Below are 27,550 nucleotides of genomic sequence, written 5' to 3'. Positions count from 1 at the left end.
TGAGCCTCAGCTTTCTCATCTGTAAAGTGGGGTTAACAACACTCACTTTGCAGCTCTCTACATCTGTATCAACAAGTAGCTCTCTTCCCTTCTCAGGCCATGTGTGGCCAAGCAGCATGCAGTTGGCTATTGGATGGAAGGGGCAAAGGAGAGATCAGTTTTGTGGGGTTGCATGGGGACAGGGCTCCCGTTCTGAATGAGAGCCAGGAAAAAGCACACCTGGGTCAGCCATTGTCCTGCTCCCCCTGGGAGCTCGTTTGGACAATAGATAGTGTATCTTTTCCCAGCAAAGCCTTTGCATATTTTACTGTCCTTCCAAGTTGACTGAGGGACCTGGTCAGGTTACATACTTCTTCAGACTGCTTTTTACTCTAAGTTTCTCCACGGAACCAATTCTAGGATTCCTCGGGGCTTGCTCTAATTCCCAAGTCACTGGAAAAAAGTATTTAAACTTTACACTATTAAGATATCTCGGATTCGTTCCCAATAGACATGCAAAAAGTAGATGTTTATGAATTATATGTACTTATTCACACCTCATTGGGAGGGGGTGCTTTCCATTTTAATGAAATTATATGTATTTTCAGTTACTCATAAGTGGACACTGTGTCCTAAAATAGCCTTAACCCATCTAAGTGATATGCACATTTTGGAGTATTGAAACAAAACATAATTAATTACCCTTTGTGATTTGTTGTGAGTTTCAACCGTAGAGCCGCATCAAGCAAGGGAGAGCTGTACTATCCCGTTTGAGTCTACCCGTGGTCAGTGGCTGTTCCATCCAGTAGCCATCCGTCTGTGCCTTTTGATATTTTGTCTGCAAAGTAATTTACGTGTAATGGAAGATGCGAGTGTTAACTCACTTGCCAGATGTCACAGCAGGAGAGAGGGAGATTGAAACCCCCGTCTCTCTCTGACCCCAAGCCTGCTGATGGGATGGTTAGGTTTCCTGACAAAGGATTGTTACCAAATGGAAAACCCACTGAAAACAGCCATTTCCCAGGAGGTAGCGCTGGCTTGGTTATTGCGGAGAAGTGATGGAGCACCAAAGCGCGTGTCCCTTTGTTTCTTCCAGGGGAGAAACCCTACAAGTGCACCTGGGAAGGCTGCACCTGGAAGTTTGCTCGCTCGGACGAACTGACCAGGCATTACCGCAAACACACGGGGGTGAAGCCATTCAAGTGCGCGGACTGCGATCGCAGCTTCTCCCGGTCAGACCACTTGGCACTGCACCGCCGGAGGCACATGCTGGTGTGAGGAAGGCCACCCGTCCAGCTGAGCGTAAGAGCTGGATCTCTTAGCGGCACCCGGTTCAGCAGGGCTGACTCCCCTCCACAGTGTTAACACAAAAGGGCATCACCATCCCACGAAGCCTGAAACCAGAGCAGGAACCAGAAGGAACACCCTTCTCCTTTCGGTCCGCAGGTAACCCCCATCGCGACTCCACGAGACACGGCTTCACGCTGGCCTGGGAGACCGGTGACACAGATGCTGGAGAGACGGGCATCGTTTTTTCCGTGCTGTGTACCCTGCCGTCTAATGATGTTTGTCGCTTGCCCACTTTCTGAGCTGTCAGGCCTTTTGTTATGGATACTGTAAAGGTCACCTGCCACGAATGGATGGCGAGAGCGGAGACCTGTTCCACTGGGGATGATTCTCCCATCACCCCCACCCCCTAACCTCTTTTTACAGGAATTCCAGTTACCATCTGAGTGAGACAGAGCCCCCGTCCAATCTGTTACCAGCAAGCAGCACCAACGTAGAAAAGAAGAAGCTGTTGGAGAGGTTCCATCCCCCTGAAAATAAAGGGGCACTCAGGCAGCCCTTGGCAGTAGCGATGGCGGCAGCTAGATAGCGCCCGCGACTTGTCATTATGCCATGCCCTGAAGAAAACCAACATTGAGTCTTTCATGTGTTCGTTGTTGATTGTTTTGTTTTGTTTTTGTTTTTGTTTTTTGTTTTGTTTTGATTCTGTTTTGTTCATCTGTTCGCGCAGAGGGGCGGCGACCTTTCAGTCGGAGCCTGGTCCCGGTGTCTGCCCTGGCGAGGACCGGCACAGGGCTGTTCTGTGGTTGAATAGGAAGAGCCTGTCTAAAAAGCTACTGCCCCACTTCAAATTGCAGTGTTCTGTCACCCAGGCATCATCTCTTCCTGCCCCTGGGATTTGATTACAAGGAATCAGGGGAGGGGAGAAAAAAAACGTTCTTAGACACACTGGCACCAAGGTAAGAAGAGGTGGGGTGCCCGGGCAAAGTCAGTGAACATGAAAAATCAGACAAAGCAGAGATGGAAATAATGCGCCTCTTGAGGAGAAAAGCAATAATGAACAAAAGGACTTCCCTACAATCACTTCACTGAGGACTCACGTTACCAATTTTCATACTTACTAAAGGGACGGTAAGAAACACCCCAGCATTTCAGAGGTCTTGGTTACATTTCCAGCACTGAGGTAATCTTTCTGCTGTTTGTTGTCCTGCTAGGTTGACTACCACAATTAAAGATTATGCTCCCCTTCTCTTGTTTGTAAACGGTTATTTGGTGAGTAGGCCAGGGAGGCATAGCCGGGAATTAACTCTTGGGTTAATGGGTCAGCTCCCCTTGGAACAAAGTCAGGGGCGAGGGCGTGCTCCCCGAGGAAAGCCTGACGTGGTGCTCGTCTCCTCGCGTGGAGAGCCAAGGATACGCGACTCTCCAATGGGTTCTTCTACACAGACTTCATTTTCTACACTGTGTCAGGACCCGGGGGTTCTGCATTGGCATCTGCAGGGATGTTGAACCCACTCATCCTGTGCTGAGGGTGAGAGGAAATTACAGTCCTGTCAACCCCCTAAAATTATGAGCCTTTTTGGCATCTAGCAAAGTATACAGTAAACAAAGCAATACATTACCAACAAGCATTCTTTCAGAAAAATTATCATATTTTCCCCCCCCACTAAAAGCTGGGTTTTTTTCAGCTTTATGTGGCTTAAGGGGGCTTGGTGAGGTTTTTAGTTATTGTTGTTAAGATTTTTTATAGCTTAGATACAAATGTTGCCAGCATATAGACTTTTGCAATATATTTTCATTAAAAACACTTGATTTTGGGAATTGCACAAATTAACCTCACAATATTACTAGCTCATTTTTCAATGTTTGAACATTCTGAAATAATGTCCAGTTGCAGAATTATCCTTTTTTAGGGTTGTCTTCTAATTCAGATAATCTTATTCTGATGAAGCAAGGATTATAAACATTGAAACAAAGACAATTTGTGTTGGATGGTATTAAAAGGAATTATTTTTTAATGTTCAAGCAACAGCATAATGATTTTCAGGTCAAATTCTGTCTTTAGAAATATGTGCTCTGCATTTTCTGCCAGGTCTTAAAAATTCATCAGGCAATTTCCCTCCAACAAGGGCTGCAATTCTATTGACAAATAGCTTCTTTAGCTACACGATCTACTACCCACCAAGCACTGGGATTTTTTTTTTACCAACTGGAAAGTTTTTATCTGTACTATATCCAACTGCTACTTCTCATTGCCTGTGACCACGTGGAATAGAAAAGGGTTGCTTGATGCATGCCAGCATTGGTTATTGGTCAGCAGCAATGAGCACAGCGTGGGGAACCCTCTCACCTAGTCCCAGAACCTAGTCGGCAAGTAGTAGGTGAATCACTCAGGTGACGTGTAGGCTTAATTTCATCCTGCCTGCTCTCATAAGAAGGGCCAATCCTGCTCTCTGCTGAGAGATGTCTTAAGCGTGTTACAGGTAGGAATGGTTTTTAGAATTCATGAAACTGACAGGCAGTGGGAGCTTCCTGAGTGGCAGCTTGATTTAAATTTAGCCCAGAACTAAATGAGCTGCTCCTCTATAATAACATAGGAAAGATTCAGGAAAGTGCATTTTCCTCCTCATCCTCTGAAAGTGGGAACCAGACTGAGACAGTAAGTTAACTGATAAAACCCGTCAGTGTTATCACCATTCCCCCTTTGACGTGTCTACACTTCTAAGGAGGAATCCAAGCACAAGTAGTGAATGAGTTGCTGTTCTCACCCCAGGGCTGAAACTTACTTGAGTTTTTACAAATGTTTCCCCCCCCCCCCCCAATGGAAAGGAAAGTGGTTTGGGAGAGAAGGAATTGGCTTTTTAAGTAGGAATATCTTTAGACAAAGAACAGCCCCCTCCATGTAGTTTTATGTCCATTTCTAGCCTCTTTTAAAAAGCACAGTAGATAATGAATGGAGAATAAGTTGAATCCGGAAGATTCATCAGATGTTCCCTCCCTAGAAGCGTTCTGTGGTCTGAAATTTGAAGCTGTTCTGCCAGTGTGCAGCCGGACATGTGAGCATGTTTGGGAACTTACACACGGGTGCCCACGGTGATGGCTTAAGAAGCTACAGGAGACCGGACTATCTCTCTGCGTTGTGGAGATTGAGTTCAAGGGAGTTCACATGATTTGAAAAGCACTAAGGTTCAGGCTTTGAGGTTTAAATAGATTTCCTCTTCAGGTTCTGATCTTAAGTTGTCAGAAAGAGATTCGCACTTCTCCATCCTCCTCCGGCCCCATCCTATCAACTGTGTGCGGACTCGGAGAAGCCTGCCGGATAACTTACATTCTCTTACGGCATTTAGACTGAAATTCCTCATGACTTGACCATAAAGATCATACTACTGCCTGGCATTACTTTTACAAAGCACTATTGGACATTTATTTCCAAAAAGCAGTTGAGTAACAGTAACCTAAACCACATTGGGGGGAAAAGAGCACTTTTTTTTTTTTTTCACTTTATAGATTAAGTGGAAAATAGGAAGAGGATTGTTAGGGGAGGAGGGGATCTTACAAAAAGCTACAGTGTTTACAATGCCAGTTCTCGATTAGAAAGGCCATTCTCATGATGGTTGGCATTTTGAGTAGCTCATACAAAGCTGTGTTCATTTTTATACAACCTTTTTAAACTTCGAATCGCCATTTGTATTTCAAACCTAAGTATAATTCTACATTTATGGAATCAGTTCATTAGAATGTGACAACATGTATATGGATAAAGATGCAGTATTCCTATTCTGTACTTTATTTATTATACTTACCAAAGCAACAGTTGAATAAATCTGGTGAGGTGAGGCCTTCATATGTACTAATACGCCTGTGTTATGTTGTTATGACTGCTTAGAAATGTGGCCAGAATGTTGTTATAAAGGTGACTTAGCATTGGTAGTAAGGGTTGACAGAATTCAGCAGTGTTAAGAATACCAGCATGCATGATTCATTGAGTTATGACCTTCATATAAGGGACTGGGCATGACATGTCTTTTATGCATCATAATAGGCCCAGGAAGCCTTAATGCTCATAGTCCATAATCCAGTCTCAGATTTTGCTCTTTACTAATGCCTATAGATTTTGGGAGTAAATGTATTCTACAACTTCACTGACCAAATCTCTTTCTTCAGTTATTCTGAGGTAGTGTATCTCATTTAAAAAATATATATTTTGCTTTGATTTGGTTTTGTTTAAAAACGAGGTTTGGTAAGTTATGTCTTCCATATTACATTTCTACTTATCCCCACACTGCCATCTACTTACCTGCACAGACACCACTGATACATGCAGACCTGTATACACACCTGTATATGCAGCGGCCAGTGGGCTCATAAATATCAACAGAAAACTTTTTTAAAAGAATGAATTTGTAATAATCCATACTGTCTACAAATGTAAGTTATTTACCTTAGTGGGGAATCAGCTTATACTGCTATATATGACTTTGCCTGCATTTTATAGTTAAGAAGTGTACATAAAATTTTTAAATGCTATATTTTCACAGGTTCATTATAGAGTAATGTCTGTTTAGCAACCCATGTCCATTGGTACTTTTAAGTGTGCTAAATACTGTGCAATTGCAATAGAAATTCAGATTTTCGTAAGAAAATGAAATTGAGGATACTGCATCTTTAAAAAAAAATAGAGTGAAGATATTTTGCTGTATTCGTAACATATGTGATAGTGGAAAAAGTATTTTCAAACACAAATTTTACAGGGGTTGTAAATAGTTTGATGAAGTATGTTGGGGAAAAGAGCTTCTAGTTTTCATCACAATAAAAAAAGAAAACTTGTTCAGATATGCCTTGTATATCTTACACACAATTAGCGATATTGCCATGGGAACTCTGTTCCACGTTCTCACAGCACATCCCTTGTGCTCTGACAAATGGAGTGGCCACTTGTCTCAATTCAGCCAGGATGGTTTAAAACACATTGAACTCATTTTAAGTCGCAAACAACTGATTCCAAACTCAAAATGTCTGTACCTGAAAAGGGGGAAACAGCGGCACAGCTTTCTGCTTGTGCTAAAGAGAAGCAGCTAGCCATTGTTCTCTTTCCTCAGTTATCTTCCTCCTCAACCAAGTAGTTCTTGATAAAAATGAAAACTATACAGGTGTTGGTGTTTATTCTTGTTTCATTCCAGAGGGTATACTTTTAGGAGTAGCTACATCTTGACAAGATTAAGTGTTAGGGTTACGGCCACATGTTAAATGAATCTATACTGGCAATAGGAATAAGCTAATACCCATTTTCCGAAGTGATTAAAAGCTGAAAGTGCCTGTCAATAAACATGATGACCAATGAGATATTCCTATACTTTTACACAGCAATAATTCTTCTTCAGCCTGGGTTTTTTCTCTACATTTTGGAAACGCATGCATATATACACACAGTAATTTGGATCTGTTCACATACCCACAAAAAAATTATCTTGTGTCTTCTTAAATATACCCAATCTTGTTTATGTTGGCATTTCTTAATTCAGTCTTACAGAACATCAGAATGCAAACCTGAATATTAAAGTTATCTTCAACATACACTATGGCATATGGCAGTTATAATTTTGAGATAAAAACTTCACTGTGATTTGCCCCAAATTTAGGAAGCACTGAGTATGCCTCAAAAAGTTTTGTTTATTTAACAAAAGTCAATTTATTTAGAGCAAAACACTAGAGATATTTGTTTGCCTTACTTTATCTACTAATATCAAACACACAAATCCATCTTTATTTCCCTTTTCCCTGATATTTTCTGTTCTCATCGAAGAACCATTTTGGAATGAATATTGACACAATTTTCTATCTCCTAAAATGTCTACTGAGGTATAACTGACATCGAGTAAGCCAGGGTTTGCAGTCAGTCCTGGAAATTTCCAGATTTACGTTTAGAACCTCACAACTTTGAGCTATCATTATTTTACTGCTAAAAGTGGAGTCATGAATAGAAATATACAAAGAAATTATATGGGTAGACAAGAGCCCTGGAAATTCTCCAGCCCTGCCATCTCAGCACGAATCCACCCAAACAAGCTATTGAGGGCTATCAGTAAAATTATACTCTTTTAGGGCCAAACATTTGGTAAGAGCAATTTAAAAAGCATGACGGTAATTAAACACGCGGGCTGTAGACACTGAAGGCGACCCGGATGCCCGGTATTCTCCAGAACCAGACCCCAGGCCTAGAAAGCTTCCTCCTCCCAGTTTCAGAGAGAAAGAAATAAGCCCAGAGAAGGTGGAAAATCACTAATTAAGTGTCAAAGGAAAGCCTTAACCTTACTGAAGTCAAATCTTCTGACTGGGCTGCTTTCTGGAAGTTGTCTGAAAGTACTAACAGAACATGAAAGGTCAAAAGGTCAGCAAGCTATGAAAAAATGGCTATTCTTTATTAAACACTTACTATGTGCCAAGCCCTGTACTAGCTAATTTTTAAGACACATTACCTCTCATCTGTACAACAATTCCAGATTTTATGGATGGTAAACTGAGGCTGTGTGGTCCTCAAACACGGAAATCATAAATGGCAAAATGGGGATGTGAAGCGACCTGGCTCTGGCTCTGAAGCGCATGTTCTTTCCATCACAGCACCCGGCACCTGTGCACCCAGCAGCCAACTTTCCATATCTAACTCCTAAGTAGTTTTTATTATAAATGCATAGTTATCCTATTTTCCAAGTAAGATACAGGGACATGCTAGAGCACATGACAGTGGAACAGAATATTTGAAATCTGTCTTCTCCTGAAGGGTCACTATATGCAGATTGCAATAACCAGATGGTCTCCCTGGATTTGTCAGTATCCTCATATCACCACTCTCCCTCAATGTTTGGCCTGAAGATCCAAAATCATCAAAACTCTTCCCTACTTTGTAGCATTTTAGCCAGAGTGGGTTTTTACCATTCTGTGCATTTCGGTAGATGTACTAAAAGCCTTTCCACCTCTACAGCCCTGCTAGAGAGAGGCTGCTTAAGGGGCATTTGAGATGTTGACCTCCATGGAACTAGTTGTTAATAACAGCCCATTCCTGGTAGTCGTTAATAGGGTGGCAATCATAAACATTCAGGTGATGAGCAAGGAGAGACGCAGATCATTCCCTTTCAGATTTCTCACCTAACAGCACCGCCTGGGAATGTTTTAAATAATCTTAGAAATAATTTGTTTATCATATTGTTAGTTTAATTGAATTTTTGTGAGAAGCTGTCCAACATTCGAGAAATGAAATCCCCTGCTCCTTTTTTGTGTATCACAAGGTCTCTGACAGTAGATTCATAGAAGTGCTAATGGACTTAGAAAACATTAAGAGAATGTCATTTCTCATGGTGTTTCTTTTTCTGAAAATGAATCTCCTGAATTATGATCTTTCTCCCTGTTACTTGGCTGAGAGAAGAGATAAACCTGCATAAACAAATTCCCTCCTGCGCTGAAAGCCAGTGTTTGGTGTGCACACCCCACTCGGAGAGGGGCTCTCTTCCCAGTTAATTGGGTTTCACAAGCAATAATTTCTCAACAACAAAACCACACCTTTAAGTGAGTTGAAAAGAGATGAATGGTGGAAATAGTACTTTTTTCATTCTAGACTTCATCTCTAGAAATGTAAAATGCTGAGACAAGAGAGTCTGCTCTTTGTGTAAAGCAAGAACCAATGACTCTTTGTGTGAATTATTATATCTTGCTTTTTCCAAAGCAAGCTTACCACGACTTTTATGGAGATTGATTTTTTTGGTTGAGAAATGAGGGTGAATGGAAGAGTAGCATTTGGGTCAAACTCTACTACTAAAAGTGTCCAGGTAATCAAAAAGTAAGATACTTTGAGGACATATCAATGTCTTTCCTTTCTGCTAATTTCATGCTCCAAAGATAGTGCATAAAACATTATAGAAAATGCTTTTGCCCTACTTGTGCTTCTAGTTTTCCCATAGCAGAATTTTGTAATTACATCCAGACTATAGTATCTATTTTGTTCCTTAAACTTTATTACATTGGATGGGTATTGTTGAACTGGGGCACTGGTGCCTATATTCAAGGCTCTTTCCTATCAACTTGTCTGTCCACAATTTGTTGTGTTTGAAAGTTCATTTTTAAAAATCACCATCCCCCCCACCCCCCGGAATGGTGGCTGTATTGTTTTGTTCATGTCTGTGGGACACATTGCATCACATGGCAAACCAACTCTGTGTGGAAATGAGATAACTACTTACAAAACCAGCTTGAAAACATCGTCTTATGTATTATGTCATCCTGCATCATAATGCAATTATGTGTATCATAACATGTTCATTTACAAAAAAAGAGAAACCAGCAAATTCACGTTTGTCCATAGAAGAATGTACTCAGAATGTTGTGTGTTGTGAAATGATGAGAACAGACCACCTTTAAGATACCCACCTGCCACTTAAAATGACTTAGTTATAATTAGTAGTAGTCTAGACGTTGCTTTTGGTGTGTGTGTAGGGGGGAGTCATATTCTTTTGAATAAATCTCTCAGTCGTATTTGAAAAAAGAAATACGTGGGATTAAAGAAAAGTATCATCTTTGGCCAAATCAAGCAGGCATCTTTTTCCTTTTCCTTAACACTTAGCTCATTATACATGGTGATTGGATTACAGGATCTATCTGTGTAAAAATACAAAAACATCCTTTAGGCTACAAAACAGTTGTTCTAGGCGTGAAACCCCTGAACAGCAAATGGAATAGATGTGCTGCATCTGATTCACGCGTCGGATGTAATTTACAAAAGCCTCTTGGGTCTCTAACCCCAGCCAGTTTGAGTGCCCAGGGAGGTCCTACCCACTAGAGGATAAACCCCCGCAATGATGCTGGCAAGCAAGTGTGTTCATTTTCAAATCTTCATTTGGTTTTCTGTTCAGAGTTTTAACTACAAATGAATTTATTTCTCCAGCTTATCTACAGATCTAATTTCCCAATAGTTTTCTCTGCATTTATATACTCTGTAGTGTTTAGGCAGACTCTGTTATAAGTTTATTAATATTATGTAAGTGTTGTTCTTGTATTTATGTATAGTGTATGTATTGTAAATATACTCAGAGCTTTTTTCCTTTTACTGTAAAATGGTGATTTTTTTTTTTGGGCCCTATGATAATGTAATCTCCTAATGAGATTCTCTCAGAGGATGATTATTCCAGTCTATTCTCAGAGATTTAAATGAACAAGTGTTATCGTTTTTAATGGTGTCTCAGACATATTCTGTTGGTGCATTGCTTTTCTGTATTCAACTTTCCTATGAATTGAGCTGTGAACTGAAATAGAGTTTAAACCTTTAACTGTATGCATTTGTATAATTATCTGAATGAAGGCATGAAGGTTAAATAAAGCATTTTGTATGGAACAAAACTCCCTAATTATTACTAAGGCTGACTCAAACACTTTTGAAATCATAGTTATTAACCATTCTAATTAAACCTTTGTTATGAAAAGTCTTACCATTTCTCTCTAGTAATGTAAAACACAGAACAAGATAGACTCTACATTAAAAAATGAACTGGGTTTTTATTTCATAACAGCCAGCACCTGAAGAGGGATTCCTAACAATATTTTAGTGAATGTAAAACTAAAAAAGGTCCAGAAGTATGAGGTGGTATAAAAAAATACATCTTTCATGGACTACAATTGAATCTCCATTAGTTATAATTCTTTGGACTTTATGTGTCATTTAAATGTAGAAGTATCCATCAAGCACATGCCCAAGCTAGGCGATTTCTGTAAATTTTAAAGAAAACTGGATTGTAGAGGCTTTTGAAAATAAGGCCATTAATGAGTAGAATTTTAAGTAGTTGCTAAAATAAGCACTTAAAAAATATCTTTAAGTATCTTCCTATAGATTGTTCTTCAACTGAAGATCTACTAGAAAAATCCATTCTAACAAAGGATATGGTAGTAAGCACTAACAATTAAAGAGAATGGCGATACATGATAGATGATAACTAACATAATATTTAAGTTCTTCCTAGATTCCAGAAAGTATTCTAAGCATTATATGTGTCCCATTTTTTCATTGTAAAAATCTTGAGTTACATTCTGCTATTATGCTAATTTCACAGATGAAAAAGAGAGGCACTGAGTTCAGGCCACTGTTTTAGTCAGTCTGGTTCAAGTATTGGTGTCCACTAAAAGGCTCTGGGTTAAGAGATGGAAAAAGAATGGAGGTGGAGAGCAGGGTCAAAGGTGAAAGAGACAGTTAATGGCAACAAGTATCATAGAAATTTTCAACAAATATACCTTTGATTGTATATGTACAAATAAATATAAATAAATCAAGCAAAGCACTATCCTTCATTTCATACTCTGTAAACCATAGTGCAGTTTAATAACATAAGAATCAGAGATTGAAATTAGTTTTGACTAACTTTATCACTGGTCAGATCTATTTCCAAATGAACGATGAGTTCTGTGAAATTGTTCTGTTCCACTCAAAGACACTGTGGTGAGAGCCAGGGGGCTGCTGGTCACACTGCATTCCCATCAGAGCACACTACTTTCGCGTCAGTTGGGAGGATTGGTGCACTGTGGCTTTGACTTCCCAAATCTGCTGCTTTGAGCTCTAGGAAAGGGTCCTAAGGGAGTGATTTTTCTCTCCCAGTGAGAGCTTCCCTTTATGGCTATGAGCATCAACTGGACAACAGAAATAATTCACTACAAAATTCTAAGATTGTTTGAAAATTAAGGCAATAAACCATCAGCACATTTTGACTAAATTATTTGTGAAGACTTTAGCTTTGCTAATTTAGAAATGTCCCATTAAGGCAGGGACCAGTAAACTATCCTGTTCTACACTCTGGTGAAGCATGGTAGCAACTTGTAGGGTGGAACCTAATTCATTCAGTTACCCCATTTTGGATATGACTTTGTAACAAAATGGTAAGGTGGGCATTAGATTTATGTCTTTGGCCTGATTTTCTGAGAGTTCTCTTTAAACCATGCAAGCAGCCAAGCCAGCTCTCTAGCTTTGTTTTGGGTGGGGTTTTTTGTTGTTTGTTGTTTGTTTGTTTGCTTAAATATATTTTTGTTGATTTCAGAGAGGAAGGGAGAGGGAGAGAGAGAGAAACATCAATGATGAGAGAGAATCGTTGATCGGCTTCCTCCTGCATGCCCCCTATTGGGGATTGAGCCTGCAAAGGGCATGTGTCCTGACTGAGAACTGAACCATGACCTCCTGGCTCATAGGTCTATGCTCAACCACTGACCCATGCTGGCTGGGCTTGGGGTTTTTTGTGTTGTGTTGTGTGTGTTTTTCAATTCATCTCAAGAGGTTTTATCCTAAGGATAGACCAATGAGATAAATGTCATGAAATAAACCAAAACATTGTTTTACTCTCAAGGTAAAAATATTTGTCAGTATTTCTTCTATCAATTGATTCTTGGATATTTCAACAATAAATGTAATTATATTGGTGCTAGATAACTCTGTAACTTCAACAATCCTCACCTTTACTCTGGATATTTCACCAGCTCTAAGATTTCTAATCTAAGCATTGATGGCTTCATTATTTCTTATTCTCTCAAAGTTAACGACTATAAAACAACAGCATGAAATAGTTAAACTCACGGAAACAGCAATGTGTTTAAGATTAGAATACCTTGGGGCTTTATCAAACAGAAAAAAAATATTTCAGTGCTAGAACAAAATTACACTCCCTAAAATATTATTTTAGTCCCAAATGGTCACTGATGATTTTCATACCATATAGCGCATTGTCTTCCCACCAAAGTTGCATGCTTTGCTTCAACACAATGAGTTCCTTGTGCTTTGTCTTAGTGCTGTCTGGATTTAATATATTTCTCTCCCAGCAGTGTAATAATTATAATTTACATCACTTCCTGTTTAGTCTAAATTCACCAATGAACGCCTACACAGTCATGCACTTGAGTGATGGTCTATTTCTAAAATAAATTACATTTTCTTTGTACAGAAACAACTTTTACATTATCTTTTTCTTTTATAGTTTCACTGTTTAAGTGTGTGTGTATGTGTGTGTGTGAAGCTCAGTTTTATGAGGCCGTGATGACATCAGCAGGTAAGTTAAACACAGGTTCACTAAGACATACCCCAGAATTGCTTAAATACAAGTATGGCCATCACAATGCCCCCTTTTCTCTTACTATAGCTACAGTTTACATGCACACATTACAATCCATTATTTGGATTGCAAGGCAGAATAAGTCTGTGTAATGAGCTACTCTGATGTCTACAGTTCCTTAGAGCTTTCAGACTGCACCAAAGATTCAGGTCAGTTCTAGCATCTCTAGGGTAGTCTTGCTGCTGCCTCAGACTCCTCTGAACTCTTAAACTTGACCATAGACCAGGTGATGGGGTAGATGTGGTTGATGTTATTAGTCATCTTCAGGGTCCTTAAAGTTTACACTAGTGTGGCCAGTACATTCCGTTGCTGAACTAGGCTCTGTAGACCTACTTCACCTTTCATTACTGATCTAGAGCCATTGTTTTTTTAATATGTTCAGCAAGAATCCGCCCAGTCACTTGGGCATTGATGTTGATTATTTCATGATATATGTAACATTATGCATCTTAAGCGGGCATTTAAATTATATATTTGGAATGTCTAAGACATGGAGAAATGATTAGGAAATTTCAGAAAGTTTATTCAGCCACTAATAACAAGTCAATGTTATTAAGGTTAGTAGTAATAACTTTTACATACATAAAATAAGAAAAAGCACATATTTGCATTATTGCACTGTATAGGTATTGTGCTATTTGATATAGGACACAAAAATTGTATGTAAGACAATCTCTGACCAAAAGTAGATTATAGCCTACTAGTAGATAAATATATACTTTCTATAGTATAAAATATAAGTGGATAGGCACTACCAGAATTGACTGAGGTGTTATAGAAGCTTAAAGGTAGGGAAAATAGTTTTAGTAACACAGGTAATCAGAAGGCCTCCATGACCTCTTAGATCCATATTACATGCAGATGATCAGATCCCTAGTTTCATACCCAATGGAAGATCAAAGCTCTCCCCGAGATTGCTGTGAACTTTGAGGGCATGTGCAGCACTGGGGGAGGAAGGCAGGGCTGCTGTCATTGTCACAATCTCCTCATTCTCTTGGTTTATGGATCATTTGAAGGTCTGAATTGTGCTCTCTGTTCCCTGTCCTGTCAGCCTCCTCCTTGACTTACCACATACGTGCATGTGCACACATGCACATGTAAATTATATATTCATTGTTTGTAAATTGACCCATTCCTGGCAAATACATCCAATTAGTTGGTAATAATGAACATTTTCAAAAACTAAGTAAAGAATGGAATGGGACACTGTAGGTTATGAGAGAATGGAATGAAAGGGAAGGGAAAAGAAGACAGAGCGGATTTCAGTTAGGTACACATGGGCAAGTGTGTGACACAGTGCAGCACAATGGAAAAATTAAAGTTTGAAAGCCTCTTGTTGACTTGCCTCTCTCCTTTCCCCCTGCCCACCATCACCCAGGGAAAATCCACAAGTGCTGGAGAGGTTGCGGGGAAAAAGGAAACCTCCTTCACTGCTGGTGCAGCCACTGTGGAAAACATTATAGAGTTTCCTCAAAATATTAAAAATTGAATTGCCATTTGACCCAGTGATCCCACTTCTAGGAATATATCCCAAGAAATCACAAACACCAATCAGAAAAGATATATATACCCCTATGTTCATAGCAGCACAATTTACAATAGCTAATATTTGGAAACAGCCTAAATGCCCATCAGCAGATGAGTGGATTAGAAAACTGTGGTATATCTGTGCAATGGAATACTATGCTTCTGTAAAAAAGAAGGATTTCTTACCTTTTGCAACAGCATGGATGGAACTGGAGAGCATTGTGCTAAGCGAAATAAGCCAGTCAGTGAAAGATAAATACCACATGATCTCACTCATTTGTGGAATATAAAGAACATTATAAACTGATGAACAAAAATAGATACAGAGGCAAAGAAGCATCAAACAGACTATCAAACTACAGCGGGAAGGCAGAGGGTGGGGAGGTAAGAGATCAACGGAAGGACTTGTATGCATGCATATAAGCATAACCAATGGACACAAGACTCTGGGATGGGGGCGGGGGTGAGGGCATATGCTGGGGGGTAGGGGAGGCCGGGGAGAAGTCAATGGGGGAAAAAGGAGATATATCTACTACTATTTGTAATACTTTATACAATAAAATTTAAAAAAAGAAAATCCAGGTGTCCTTGTTTCTCACTCTGACCAGCTTATCCATGAGGATGGTTAATTTTGTTGTCAACTTGGCTGGGACACAGTGGCCAGATGTTTGGTCAAACATCACTCAGGATGTGTTTTATGGATGAGATTAACATTTAAATTAGTGGATTTTCAGTAAAGCAGATTACACTCCATAATGTGGGCGGGCCTCTTTCAATCTGCTGAAGGCCTAATAGAACAAAGACTGACCTCCTCTGAGCAAGAAGGAATTCTGCCAGCAGACTGCCTTTAGACTTGAACTGCAAGTCTTCTCTGAGTCTCCAGTCAGCCCATCAGATTTTAGACTCACTAAGCCACTTCAATCATGTGAATCAATTTCTTAATTGAGAGAGAGAGAGAGAGAGAGAGAGAGAGAGAGAGAGAATGTGTGTGTATGTGTATGATACTCATTACTATATATATAAAAACATAGATGTTATGCTTTCTTAAATAAAGCATAGTGAAAAAACTGATAATTTTTTTTCACCTGTCAAATTAAGATCAGTAGGTGGCTTATCAAATTGCATTCCATAATCTTTCACTGGAACTTTTTTATCTATATACATATGGTAAAGTAGGAAATTCCATTTTTCAAACATTAAAAAATAGACTTTTATGAATATATTGTGAAAAGTTCCAAAATTATTAAAATTACAAGGTGCCAATTTACCTGAAAGTTTCTGCTCAGACTCTGCCAGTGCCTACGCTCTTTAGCATCTGATTGACTTTTCATTATTTCAATCCACAAAGTCTTATGACAATTTTAAAAAATGTCTTTTTATTTCTGTGACTTTAATACTTCTGCATCTTTCCAAAGAAAATCTTTAAGCCATTTCACATTTGCAAAACCCTAAATTGATACCATAACTCACATAAGTGTCTATTTAGAAATAGCTTTCATCTGATTATTTGGCTATTGGTCGGGTTTTAAAAGTATATTACATGATGAAAAGAGTTTTGAAACTCAGAATGATAGTTGGTATACAAAGTTCACTAAAATCAGAAAAAAAAATGTATAATTGCTATGTTGGACACCTGGAGCTAATATGATATTGTATGTCAACTATAATTTAAAAATGGATTTTAAAGAATAGACCAAAAGAAAAAAGAAAAAGAAATTGTTTTCCTCAAGTAAAAATAAAAAAATTTGTTGACTATAGCTCTTGCTGAGTAGCTAGAACTGGGGATTAGAAACTTAATATTTTGGTCTGAACTGTTGCTTTCCCTCAAGTCATAGCATTCATGTGGTTTAGTAGCTTCCCCTGTGACACTGGGGACCTCAGGAGCAACAAGGCATGCGCTTACACAATACTTCCTCATATCCAGGGCAAGTGGAAACAGGCCACCTCCTCACACTGTTAATTGATGTTTTCTTTCTTCTTCCAATATTAATGTACTTTATTCCAACACTGCCATTTCCTGTCTTTTGTGAAGGATTCTGTAATATTCGAATCATTCAGGCCACATGGGGCCTAAACATTTTTGCATTTCCTTTTTTAAAAATTCATCTCCTACACTGATGCGGCTGCCCTTATTCACATAAAATCAAAACAAGAGTCCCTTGGTTATGACGTGTAACTGTATTTATTCACCAGTGTGCCGAATGTATCCAATGAAGTATTTATTTAGATTCTGTGCGTGCAACAAACTGGGAATCATCGCCTAGCTATTTTCCACCATAACCCGCGACTACTTCCTCTTTGTGTTTGCCTTTATTGATCGGGTGACTTGTCATCCGTGTGAGGTGAGGGATAGTGGTTGCTGTGGACCTCTAACTGGTGGAAGCGTGCCTCTCTCTTAAAACCTTGAGGACACCGAAAATGACAAAGGCAGCCTTCTGACTCTCTTTCACTGTTTAATCTCTTGGCATTCTGTGTTTATCTCTGGACACAGAGCAGCAATAAAGTTCAGAAGCAGATAAAGGCACAAACAGTGAGGCCACGGTATTTGTAAAACTCTATAAATCTGTTAGCCAGAAGTTGCAGTTTAATCTTCACATACAGCAGGGTCTCAAGGTCAACTGCTCCATAAAGCTCGGCATAGGTGTTTGCCGCCTCTTCCCTTCCTTATCAGCTAAAGAGGACTCTCCCATCTTATTTCTTATAATCCTGCTTCTTTTGAATGTATTATCAGTGAGCGACTCCTGTAGCGTAAGAAAATGCCATCGGCCTGTTGGCGTCAATTCACAGTCTGACCCGTTTGATGTGCACAAGGAAACCTGAGAGTGGCCCCGGTCAGATGTTGAGAGTGGGTGTGATGTGGCATTGTTGATTTCGTGATGAGGAGGGAAAAGAGACTTTCGACCAAACTTGGAAATAGATTCTTCTCCATTTGTGCCAAAGGAGCTAGGTGGGTTTTGTGTTTTGTTTTTAAAGTTGTAACTGTGTTTTGAGGACAGAGGTTAAGAAAGAAACTTTTGATAAAATTTTATCAAAGGTAGAGCTACAGCCCAAGTCTTTGTTACAGAAGGTTGAAGGCACTGAAGATGTGAGCACAGGGGAAGAGCATTCGCTTTAAGGCCGGATGGAAGTGGTTTTCGATATCGGTTATTCAGTTTCCGCAGAGTGGTGCTTGCAAGTTCTTCTCCCGAGGACACCAATCTCAACAGGGGGGCAGTAACACCACCTTCCGGGGGTTGAGAGGTGTCCACGCGATTACATCATAGATGCAGCACACAGTGCGGAGCCTGCCCCAGAGTCACCTTAGGAAGAGCTTATTGTCATTCCCGGCTTCTCAAGTTCAGCGAAGGGAAGGAGTCCCCACTTTACTGCTCAGGAGGGAAGGGAACGTACAGCAGGCTCCACTCCTGCCACCTGCCACCCTGTGTTTCCTTCCCTAAGGAAGCAGGAGCCACCGGTCTGTTTTGTGAACTTGGGTGAAAGACCAGCACACGGTGGCTCAGTTCTTCTGCCTTAATCAGAACACTCTGTCCTTGAGAGGCCCTGGTTCTCAATCAGATCCGAAGCAAAGGGCCTTTTATCATTATCACTGCCTCGCATTGGGTTTGGGGCCATCTCCCAGTGGTCTCCCTGTGAAAGTAAAGGCAATATTTTACTTTGTGAATGTCGGCTTTAATTGTGGGGACAAAGGACATCACAGCTACCTAAGTATGAGCAATACCTGCCTGAAGCATACACAGATTCGTAGCTACTTTATTTTGGGGTCAGCTAACAATACCCCTTCTAGCCCACCTCCCCAGTATATATATTCCCTATTTGTTCACTTGGTGTTTGAAATTACACATTAGACTGCATTTGTTTGCCTAAGGCTTCTTATCACTTTCTCAACAAGCCTGGAAGGGCAAAAGTGGTAGCCTTATCACACCTTAACATGAACCATATGAACTATATGAACTTAGTATGAATCTATAGGTGTATTGAGAACAGCAGCTTTGAATTCAGAGGAGGAACGAAGGTAGTGCAAGCACTGTCCTCCTGTGATTGTGCTGTTTTTGTGGTGGTTGTGCTTACTTGCAGAAATTGGGAGTTATAGAAGTGGGCAGGGGTAAAGGGAGACGTGTGCAAAAGTTCATGAAGGAGAGATAAGAGTCCTGGAAATAACTTTACTTAGTTTATCGTTTTGTCCGGGGAAATTCTGCCAAAGAGGTAGAGGATGTGTTACTGAGCTGCGTGCTCCCTGTGGAGTAGGAGGAATGAATATTCATGCACTGAAGTCCACACAATCGAACACCCAGGTGGATATTCCATCTAATACCCAAATGGAAAATGTTTAGAAAATAAATGTCCTACAAATTGCTTTATTGAAGGTATCTCTTTTATTTGAGTGTTCTGGGCAAATCGAAACTGAGCAGTATGCTATTTGACTGCAAACTGCTATCAAATGCCAATTTTTAAAAAAAGAGAAAATAGGAAGAAGACAAGAAATGAAAAAATAGGTTGAGAGAATTGTGGCATACTTTTTTCCTGTAAACTTCTGTTTTTACTTCTAGGAGAATTGAATGTCCCTCTGGGGTGTAGTTGAGAATTGGTCAAGGTGACAGAGGATAAACAACTTTTCAAAAAATCTATTAATGCCTTGCTGGGAATATTTACATTAGAAATGTTACATCACAAAACAGCTTCATATCATATAGTTTATATGTGTATGTATTTATTCTTCTATGTAAAAATCATATTTATGAATTTATGAATACATTAACTTAGTCTTTTTTTTTTTTTTTTTTTTAGCTTCCTAAACCACTCTATGCCTGTCATTTAGGAGATAGTTTTTTTCTGTCCTTGAACAGGGTGTTTGGTAGGATACTATTAATGAGCTGAAATTCAATGGGATGAATTTTCATGCTGTAGAAATTCCACAGAAAACATAATTTTTCAGGTATGTAAAACACATTTATTCAGCATACAAAATCCAAAACCCCCAAATGTTTCTTTTCTGTATTAAAAAAAAAAAACCCTAAACCATATTTAAAGGCAAGTTTTCTCTATTTTCTGGCCAATTTCCTCAAGGACAATAATCATGTATTTCTCAACTTTGTATCCTTTCTGAGCACCTACCTAAAGCCTTGAGCACAGAATGCACTTGCAAACCCCAATTAACGTCTATTGTGCATTTCTCATATCCCAAGCACTGTTCTTGGGGCTTTGCATGATTGTTATTTTTATCTGCTCAACGATCTTGCTATTGACATTATTCCATTGTACAGATCAGGCAACTGATGTTCACATTGAAAGTTGAACTTCAAGTTGAAGTTTAACAAATTTGTCAATGGTCACATGACTAGGAGAGCTAGAACCAAGCCTATTATTTTGACCACTACATGCTAATGAGCTCATCTGCTACATGTGTTAAATTGCACAATAAATAAAGAAAACACACATGCCCACAATTTTTTTATTTTTATTTATCTTTTCTGAAGAAATAAAAGAAGTTCATATTGTAGAGAAAAACTCAGGATTACACTAAGCTGATAAACCCAGGCGTGGTGACCAACCCCATTGCTCACTAGCTGTGTGAGTTTTGCAAAAATAAATCAGGCTTGCTGATTTTCAGGTTCTCTATTGTAAAATGGGAGCAACGACTTCATAGGATGACAGATCATTTAAATAAAATATTATATCTGAAGTTTGAGGTTCTGATTATTTTCCTCTTACTCTACCCCCTTTTCCCCACTACTGGTACATTCGCACAAAGGCATCCCCTCTGTGGCTAAAGAAGGCAGAGGGCACCATTTGAGGTACTCCTTTTGTAGTTGTTGCTGCTGCTGCTTGCCCAATTAAAACACCTGGTCTTTTATTTGCAACGTGAGAAGCCATTTCTTGCTTCGAGACAATGGATGTTTAAGCAAATATTGAAATAAGTTGGTACACATTTGGCAAAACTTGCCATCTCTCTCTTGTTTTAAATTGGTTCCTGATTTTTACCAATAACCTTTTTTATTCAGCGTAAGAGTGATTAAGCCCTGGACTTTCCCAGATTAAAAATACACATAATCCTGGAAGCAGCCACGACAAAATATCACTGTGTAAACATGATAAAATGCAGAAGTAGATCATTTACATTCAATGAGTAACAAGGTATTTGCAGGAATTAGCTGTCCTTGACCAGCCCCATTCGGTTCATACACCTTATGCTTTCACTTTATTGATGCCTATGAAATAAACACTTCTTGTCTTAATGTGCCCTGGTTTAGCATTCAGCACACAAAGGGCTATATTTTATGGCTGTGGGCCACAGCTCAGCCTCCACAGGCATTATATGCTCCCTTTCCTCTCGCATAGCTCGCTGTCTGCTGTGGAAATCTGCATCCCTGGGACTTTCAATTAGAATAAAAAATTTGTTGCATAAGTAAGCCAGTTATTCACAAATTTCCCCCACCACTCATCTTTCTGTTCCTTCTGGCCATCTTTAGGAAGTTTCCATGACTTTGTAATGCAGCTATTGTTCTGGAGAAAAAATTGAAATTGATATCTATCAAGAGCATGGTTTTGTGAATGCAGCAGGGAAGGAGTAGCAAAAGTTTCTTTCTGCTTTTGCCCCGTGGATAATCAGGAATTAAATATAAAATATGAAGAGTCTGAGAAGACCAAGCTTATATTTAAAATAAATCATTTGATCAGCAAAGATGGCACCAATTTCTGCCCATGAGTCTAAGTGGAATTTTGCTCTTAGCTCCCACACATGGGGCATTTACCATGCACCACACTGATTATGAGCTACGTGCCGGAAAAATATTGTCTCATTTAAGTTATACATATCCCTGTGAGGCACACATTACTATTCCAATCTTAGAAGTGAGGATCCTGAGCCTTAAAAAAGTTGAGCAGCTGCTGAGAGACATACCATGAGTAAGTGGAAAGCTGGAGTTGCCTGCCTCCCAATCCAAGCTCTTAATCATTTCGATGTTATATACAGTCATCATGGTAATCCAGTCTTACCCACCTCCCGGTCCCACTAAAAAATAACTCAATTGCATAAGGTGCAGTCCTCATATAGCAGGAAATTGATGTGTTAGCTAAGTTTTCCTAGTTTTATTTTCCCCTAATTTTCCTACATCTATAGCATTTTTTCTAGTTTTATTTGAGGACTTTCAAATTTAAAAAGTTCCTTTAAGAAGCAATTATGAAAACTTTCATAAATATTTTTTGAGGACCTATTATAACCACCAAGGAAGTAGAAGACACAATCCCTGCCCTAATGTTCAACAAATGCTTGTTGAGCGCCAGTTTTTGTTTAGACTCGAGGAATGAAACAGTGTGTATGGCTGACTTACCACACTCGGAAAGACTTCCATGAGGAGTACAGTGTGAAAGCTGCTCGGGCTGCCACATGAGTACACAGCAGAGGCACTGAATCCAAACTTGGCCAGCAGGAAAAGCTCCTGGGAAGAGGTGATACTTGCACAAAGTTGTGAATGGCAAATACAAGTCAGTTTGGTAAAGAAAAAGTGAGTGGGGAAAAACAAGTTATTTGGTCTAAAGAGAAAGCTTGTGGTTGTGGAGAAACAGCCAAAGTAGCTTAATATGGTTAGAGTATAGTTCAGTGGTCTCAGAGTTGCTGAAAATGAAATTACTTTGTAAGCTTTGAAAACACTCAATGCCCAGGTTACCCTCTAAATGTGTTGTCAGAATTCTATTAGGATAAGATGCAGATATAGTCATTTCTAAAGCTCTCTGCGTGGTTTCAGCATATGGCTAAGTTTAGAAAACAGTGTTTGTAAACAATAGTTCTCAAAAAGTGGTCTAGAGACAGATTGTAGCAGCATTACCTAAAAACAGAAATGGTATTGGAGGAGAAGTGACAGCCATTAAAACACAGATTTCTGGGACCCACCCCAGAGTTTCTGATTCCATGGGTCTGGAGGCCTCAGCACACGTATTCCTAATCAGGCCCAAGCGATGCTGCTGCTGCTGGCCTGGGAGCCACACTTCAAGAACCACTGGTCAAGAGCAGCACTTCTCAAACTCTAATGTGCGTATGATCACCTGGGAGTCCTATTAAAAGCAGATTCTGATTCAGTAGATCTAAGGTGAGGCCTGAAGTCCTGTATTTCTAACCAATTCTTTGGTATTATCAGTTCTGCTGGTCTTCAGACAACACTTTGAGTGCAAGAGGACAAATAAGGAGAGATGAAGCTCTTATAAGTCTTATAATGTTTAGGATGATTTCAAATCAACTTTAAAAAAGTAAGATAAGTCATGACATGCTTAGAGTTTATTGACTTTTTTCACCATTCTGCTTTGTCTTTCATATATCAATTTCAGCCTATTAAGGTAGTAGCCAAGAGTAATCAAGGCTACATTCTTCTGTTGGTTTGTTTCTCCTCAACATGGGAAGCAAGAGAACTCTCTTATTTGTGGAATAAAGCTTATTCACTTCAGTCTTAGATTGGCTCAACTTAGTCATAAACACACAGTTCCATCAGTAAATGTCACCCAGCATCAGTGGTCTTAGCTCTGGGTTCCTAAGTTGATCATTGACAAGGGGATGAGATCATCATGATTGGCTAGACTAAACAGGGTCTACCTCTGAAGCAAGGATCAACTCCTAAAATCAGTTTACTGCTGTGCAGCAGAAGGATAGGATTGGCAATTAGCCATACAGACAATGAATGTCTTGCTAATGAACTATAATTTTTTTCTGAGAACTTTTGAGAATCACTGAAGGATTTTAAGTTAGTGGCAATATCCGATGTGTCTTTGAACAAGGACACCATTCAAATAACTTATTGGGGTAAATAACTTGTAGTGGGGCAGGAAAGCCAGTAAGGAAGATATTGCATTCATCAAGAGTTATTTGACTTTATCTTAGGCCATTATATTGCAAATGAAAGAATCTATGAGACTAGGTGATAATTTGATGTGGGTTAGGAAAAGAGAAGACTTGAAGATCATATGTGTCTGGTTTTGATAAGGAACATATAAAGAGAAGATTTGGCTAGGGGTGGTGGAAAAAGATGGGGGATGGAGCAAGGAGTAAGATAGGTGGAGGTTTAAGTGTATCAGGTTCAGGTTTAAGCTTATCAAATTTGAAATGCATAGGAAGCGGCCAGATAAAATTGTGCTAAAGCAGTTCCAACTGCTAGTATAAGTCTGGGCCTCAAAGGAAAGAATTGGGGCTGAAGATGTAGACTCAGGAGTCTCTATTTTGTAGATGATAAGATAGATTGTGAAGAGAGGCCAAGACAGAGCCACGGGAAAGCTTAGCATTCAAAGGGAGGACAGAAAGTGGTGGTGGGGGGGGCGGGCGTTTATAAATGAGGCTGAGAAAGACCAGGTTGAGAATCAGACAGACCACAAAAGAATGTGGTGTTGCAGACACTAATAGAAGAGTTTCATAAAAGACACAGCAATTTACAGGTAGAGAATGCTATAACAAGCACAAAAAAGAGTTCAGGGAATTTAGCCACCAGGACTGAACTAGATGATATATAATGGAGAAGATGGACTTAGCCTAGAGACAATGAATGAATGATTTGAAGTGGTGGAGTTAGCAAGTGATGATCAGCTGTTAAGGGTTGTAACTAAAGAGAAATGTGGGATTTTTGGTCATATTTTTGTAAAGGAGAAATCAAACATAACTATCATCATACTGGTATTCATGAGCTGGCTCATGAGAGAATTAAGTTCATCTCTTCCCAACTGTGTTCTGAAACACACATTGGTAGCTTGAAATGGGACATAGTGCGATACTTTCATCCCCCTAATTGGCAAATACTACAAATCAATGCTTCTTTCCCCCTGGAGTTCTAGTTAAACATTCACTAGGATGCTGCTGCCTAATAGTACAATTATAGAAGCTACAATTTTACATGTTTTTGGCTGCCCAGCGTCTGAACTCCCCTTGCTGTTTGGTGGGGAGTTCCTGATTTCAAAAGTCCTGGAGAGGAAGAAATGAGATCTCCCACTTCCAAAGCTAAAAAGATCCTCCTTGCCCCTGAGAGCCAGGATCAGGACACATGACACTCCTTTCTGGACTTTAATTCTGAACAAAGTGATATGAATAAAAACAGGCAATGGAGGATTCCGTTCAGCAGGGGAGGCAACAACATGTCGTTTTCAGAGGCAGTGACACAAGGGAAGATGCCCATTGCAGTGTCCTCACTATAGGCCTGAGTTTGGCTACAGTCCTGAGTTTCAAAACTTTTTATTTTATTCTCTCTTCCAACCCTATGTCTCATGTTCTCCCTATATCCTTCAGTGTATTTTTCCTTTGTACATGTCTGCAATATATTAGTGAATAAAACAGATGAATATACCCACATTCATGGAACTTACATTCTGCCCAACAACCCAGAGGTATTCTCTCTTTGTAATCTTAGAATCTGATTGATAACAAGTGATGCAAACAACAGGGATGCCCACAATCATTGTGTCATAGTCGGTGCCCTAGGAATCAGGCTCTGAGATGCAGGATGTTTATTAAGAAGTTCCCTCGAAAGGATAGGGAAGGAAGCAGGATTGGGAGAGGGAAAAGTTGAACTGTGAAGTAGGCCCAACAACAGCCTCAGTCAACACCAGTGGAGCTATGGAACTAGAATGACTTTTCTGAGTCTTCCTGAACTGGGCCAAGATCCATTACCACTGGCCATCAGGGAAAAGACATTACCTCATGCAGGGTGGCTTTCTATAGCTGAAGCAATACCTGAGGGGTCTACCAGCTGAAGGTTGCCTGCTGACAGTTCTCCTGGAAGCTGGGTCAGTAGGTCAATCCTTGAAGGGAGATCTGGGCAACACACATCACACAGCTATTACTCAACACCGCAAACTGACAAACAAATAAGAATAGGAAAAAGAAGTAAGAGATATAAGGATTAGACTAGCTGGCATGGCTCAGTGGTTGAGAAATGACCTGTGAACCAGTTCAGTTCAATTCCTTGTCAGGGCACATCATGCCTGGGTTTTGGGCTCGATCCCCAGTGTGGGGCATGCAGGAGACAGCTGATCAATGGCTCTCTCTCATCATTGATGTGTCTATATCTCTCTCCGTCTTCATTCCTCTCTAAAACCAATATATATATTGGTTTTATATATATATATATAGAGATATATAGATAGATAGATAGATAGATAGATAGATAGATATAGATATAGATATAGATATAGATATAGATATAGATATAGATATAGATATAGATATAGATATATTATTATTATTATTATTATATATCCTATATAATAAAAGCCTAGTGACCACAATGGCAGAACGACCAGAATGACCAGAGACCAGAAGGACTGCAGCCCGGCCAGCCCCACTCCCCAGCGGGGACTTCTACCCCATTGGGGGCATGGCCGGCCTACAAACCACCTGTGGCCCTTCTTCCAGCCCCACCCTCCAGCCGGGACCCCCACCCTGATCCGGGGCCCTTATCAGGGCAAGCTGGCTGGCACCCACCCGTGCACCAAGCCTCTATCTAATATATTAAAAGGGTAATATGCAAAATGACCCTAACGGCTGAATGACCAGAACAACGGCTCGATCAGTCACTATGAGGCACACTGACCACCTCTAGGTCTCTTTCCCCAGCTGGTAGGCTCCGATTACCCAATGACAAATGGGGAACTGGGGGTGCGTGGCAGGGGATGCAGGTGGTGCCAGGCCAAGGCCCCCGCCCTGCCAGTCGCCCCACACACAGAAGGCAACCTGAGGTGGGGCAGGGCTGATGGCGAATGGGGAACTGGGGTGGGTGGCAGCAGGGGGCAGGTCCAGCAAGCGGGCAGAACGGCCGACCTCCCGACCCCTCAGGCTCTGATCGCCTGATGGTGAACAGGGAACTGGGGGTGGGTGGCAGCAGGGGGCGGGGCTGGATGCAGGCAGCCGGGGAAGATGGCCCTGATCTCAGGCCAGGCATAGGGACTGTACCTGCCACAAATATTTTTTAAATTGTCATTTGTAGTAAGATGTATACATAAAAAAAAAAAAAAAAGATAATCACTTCATGGCCTTTTGGAAAAGATCAAGCATAAGTTTCTGTTCTTATCAGTTTAAGTTCTCATAAGTCCTCTATCCCAGGACAACATACTAAGTGGATTTCTGGAGCAGGGAGATGGAATAGGAACTGCTCTGTCCACGTTGTATATCGACCTGGTATTGTACTACCTTTGGGGAACAGTGAATCCCTCAGGGATAAATTCAGTCATACAAAGGATAGAGTATTCTTTTAAAAGATATTTTAGATGGACTAATACTCTACAAGATTACTTGATAAATATCAACATGTAAATTTTGATAGCCTTCTTCAACATCACTAATACTAGTAAACAATTAAGCCATGATAAAAAGATGCAATTTACAATAGCAATAAGCTATAAACAGATAACAAAAACAAGTTTTATAGTAGTTCAAAGATGTAAAGAATTATTATTATTTACAAAACTTTAAAGATATGAAAGTAAACCTAGATAAATGGAGAAATACCCAATTTTTAAGAAAGGGAAGGCAATATCTTAAAGGTGTCAATTAGTCTACTAATTTAATGCAGTTGAGAACAGAATCCTATATAATAATCATATATAATAAAGGGGTAATATACAAATTGACCAAATGGCAGAACAACTGGTCGCTATGACGAGCA

The 27,550-nt window shown here is 39.9% G+C and overlaps 1 protein-coding gene and 1 non-coding gene across 2 annotated transcripts in view; both read left to right on the top strand.

Moving 5' to 3' along the window:
- The window catches only part of KLF12 (KLF transcription factor 12), a 455,468-nt gene extending 453,556 nt beyond the window's left edge, over nt 1-1,912 (top strand). The window contains exons 8-9 of the mRNA XM_054719850.1: nt 1,076-1,281; nt 1,426-1,912. Of these exons, the coding sequence (XP_054575825.1) occupies nt 1,076-1,257 (182 nt within the window). The 3' untranslated portion in view covers nt 1,258-1,281; nt 1,426-1,912. The remainder of the gene's footprint in view (nt 1-1,075; nt 1,282-1,425) is intronic.
- Nucleotides 1,913-26,906: 24,994 nt separating this feature from the next.
- On the top strand, nt 26,907-27,098 carry LOC114232444 (U2 spliceosomal RNA). Its single transcript, XR_003618494.2, has one exon. It is a non-coding gene; the product is annotated as a U2 spliceosomal RNA (small nuclear RNA).
- The last annotated feature ends 452 nt before the right edge of the window (nt 27,099-27,550 follow it).

Source organism: Eptesicus fuscus, chromosome 8 (assembly GCF_027574615.1).
Source record: "Eptesicus fuscus isolate TK198812 chromosome 8, DD_ASM_mEF_20220401, whole genome shotgun sequence".
NCBI lineage: Eukaryota > Metazoa > Chordata > Mammalia > Chiroptera > Vespertilionidae > Eptesicus > Eptesicus fuscus.
This window is presented reverse-complemented; position numbering and strand designations above follow the sequence as displayed.